Source organism: Bison bison, unplaced genomic scaffold (genome assembly GCF_000754665.1).
Source record: "Bison bison bison isolate TAMUID 2011002044 unplaced genomic scaffold, Bison_UMD1.0 scf7180017864304, whole genome shotgun sequence".
NCBI classification, from domain to species: domain Eukaryota; kingdom Metazoa; phylum Chordata; class Mammalia; order Artiodactyla; family Bovidae; genus Bison; species Bison bison.
Genome location: NW_011494876.1, coordinates 13878354 through 13880896, shown reverse-complemented (window position 1 = coordinate 13880896; position 2543 = coordinate 13878354). Strand labels below are relative to the sequence as shown.

At 57.9% G+C, this 2543-nt stretch overlaps 1 protein-coding gene across 1 annotated transcript in view; it reads left to right on the top strand.

The window, feature by feature from the left end:
* The window catches only part of DNAH1 (dynein, axonemal, heavy chain 1), an 81920-nt gene that overhangs the window by 77361 nt on the left and 2016 nt on the right, over positions 1-2543 (top strand). The window contains exons 71-76 of the mRNA XM_010851742.1: positions 1-169; positions 264-443; positions 886-1062; positions 1682-1852; positions 1995-2125; positions 2481-2543. Coding sequence (XP_010850044.1) covers positions 1-169; positions 264-443; positions 886-1062; positions 1682-1852; positions 1995-2125; positions 2481-2543 — 891 coding nt within the window. The remainder of the gene's footprint in view (positions 170-263; positions 444-885; positions 1063-1681; positions 1853-1994; positions 2126-2480) is intronic.

Genomic DNA, 2543 nt, shown 5'->3' with positions numbered 1-2543 from the left:
GCACCGGGACTTCCGCCTGTGGCTCACCAGCCTGCCTAGCAACAAGTTCCCAGTGTCCATCCTACAGAATGGCTCCAAAATGACCATTGAGCCACCGCGTGGGGTCAAGGCCAACCTCCTCAAGTCTTACAGCAGCCTCAGCGATGAGTTCCTCAACTCCTGTCACAAGGTGAGACACGCTTGGCACAGGACCGCCCCGCCAACGCCACTCCATTTTCATCCCCACCCTTCATGCCCCTCCTCCCCTCCCCCACCTCCGGCAGGTGATGGAGTTCAAGTGCCTGCTGCTGTCTCTGTGTTTGTTCCACGGGAATGCCCTGGAGCGGCGTAAGTTTGGGCCCCTGGGCTTCAACATCCCCTACGAGTTCACAGACGGGGACCTGCGCATCTGCATCAGCCAGCTCAAGATGTTCCTGGACGAGTATGACCACATCCCCTACAAGGTGGGCTGGGTACGGGCTGGTGGGGGGAGCTGGGCACCTGGGGGCCTGACCCACCCAACCCATTGTTGTTGTTCAGTCGCTCAGTCGTGTCTGACTCTTTGTGACCCCGTGGACCGCAGCATGCCAGGCCTCCCTGTCCTTCACCATCTCCCAGAGCTTGCTCAAACTCACGTCCATTGAGTCGGTGATGCCATCCAACCATCTCATCCTCTGTCATCCCCTTCTTCTCCTGCCCCCAATCCCTCCCAGTATCAGGGTCTTTTCTAATTAGTCAGCTCTTCTCATCAGGTGGCCAAAGTATTGGAGCTTCAGCTTCAGCATCAGTCCTTCCAGTGAATATTCAGGACTGATTTCCTTTGGGATGGACTGGTTGGATCTCCTTGCAGTCCAAGGGACTCTCACGGGTCTTCTCCAACACCACAGCTCAAAACCCACCCCATAGGTCCTTAAGTACACGGCAGGGGAGATCAACTACGGGGGCCGTGTCACTGACGACTGGGACCGCCGCTGCGTCATGAACATCCTAGAGGACTTCTACAGCCCCGAGGTGCTCTTCCCAGAGCATAGCTACAGCGCCTCGGGCGTTTACCACCAGATCCAGCCCACCTACGACCTCAACGTGAGCACACAGCAGGGCTGTGCCCAAGGCGGCCTGCCGGGTGGGGGTCCTGGGGTGCCGTGGAGGGTCCTGGGAGACGTGGCCCCTACCGGCCAGTCACTCTTTTTCATTGACTGATCCATCCCACAAGGATAGCCCTGGAGCTCGCGTTCTGTGGGGAGAGGCTCAGTCCTGCCTCTCAGCCCCTGCCTGAGGGTAATTACTCTTTGAGGCAGGGGGGTGGCTCCTCTGAGGCTGCCAGGCGAGGCAGTGAAGGTCACCATCCCAGACCATACAGTCAGGGAGGGCTCCTGAGGACATGATGCTTCAGCTAAGATGTGTGCGGGGCAGCCAGGGTCTAGGTAGAGAACCCCAGCATGTGGGCCAGAAACATAAAGGGCCTGCAGAGGAGGGGCTGTGACAGGGTTGAGCCCCTGAATGAAGAAGCAGGGAGTGAGACATCAGGGAGAAGTGGGCTGGAAGGGAGCAGAGCCCATGGAGTCCCGAGGGTAAGAGGGGGATACGTAAAGGTTGCAGCCAGAGATGACGAGTACGGGGGTGTGCTTGCTTGGAGGGCTGTCCTGCAGGCTGGAGGTAGAGCAGGGGAGGGGCTTCAGTCGCAGCCCTCCTCCCCCTGCAGGGCTACCTCTCCTACGTCAAGAGCCTTCCACTCAACGACATGCCAGAGATCTTTGGCCTGCATGACAACGCCAATATCACCTTCGCCCAGAACGAGACCTACACCCTGCTTGGCACCATCGTCCAACTACAACCCAAATCCTCCACTGCAGGCGGCCAGAGCCGGGAGGAGGTCTGTGGCAGCAGGGAAGGGGCCCACCCAATGCAGGGCCAGTCTCCTGTCCACTATCCTGCCTGCTCTGCTGAATGAGGGGACTCCTACACGGGCTAATGGGGGCCACCCCTGACCCATTTGTGTCCCTTTGCCCTCATAGGTAGTGGAGGACGTGGCCCAAAACATTCTGATCAAGGTGCCCGACCCTGTCAACTTGCAGTGGGTCATGACCAAGTACCCTGTGCTGTATGAAGAGTCAATGAACACGGTGCTAGCACAGGAGGTCATTCGGTAATCCCCCGCTAGCCCCAGCTCTGAGTCAGTGGGCCCCTGGGCTGTAGAGAAATGATAGCAAAGGCTACCATGGGCCAGGAGCCATGCGAAGTGCTATAAACTCAACCTCTAACTCAGCCATATTATTCCCATTTCACAGATGAGTAAACCAAGGCCCCAGCAGGTTAAGGGATCTAAGGTCATATATTTACTAACAGCCAGGGCTGGGATTGGTACTCGGGCCACCCGACCTGGCTTTATGCTCTTAGCCCCTATGTTCTGTCATTGTTTCTCTATGGCCTAGAACTGGGGAGTGCGGATATGGCCACACAGTCCCAGACCACTGCCTTCCGCCTCGCCACTGGCTCTGTAGGTACAACCGGCTGCTACAAGTGATCACACAGTCGCTGAGAGACCTGCTCAAGGCCCTCCAGGG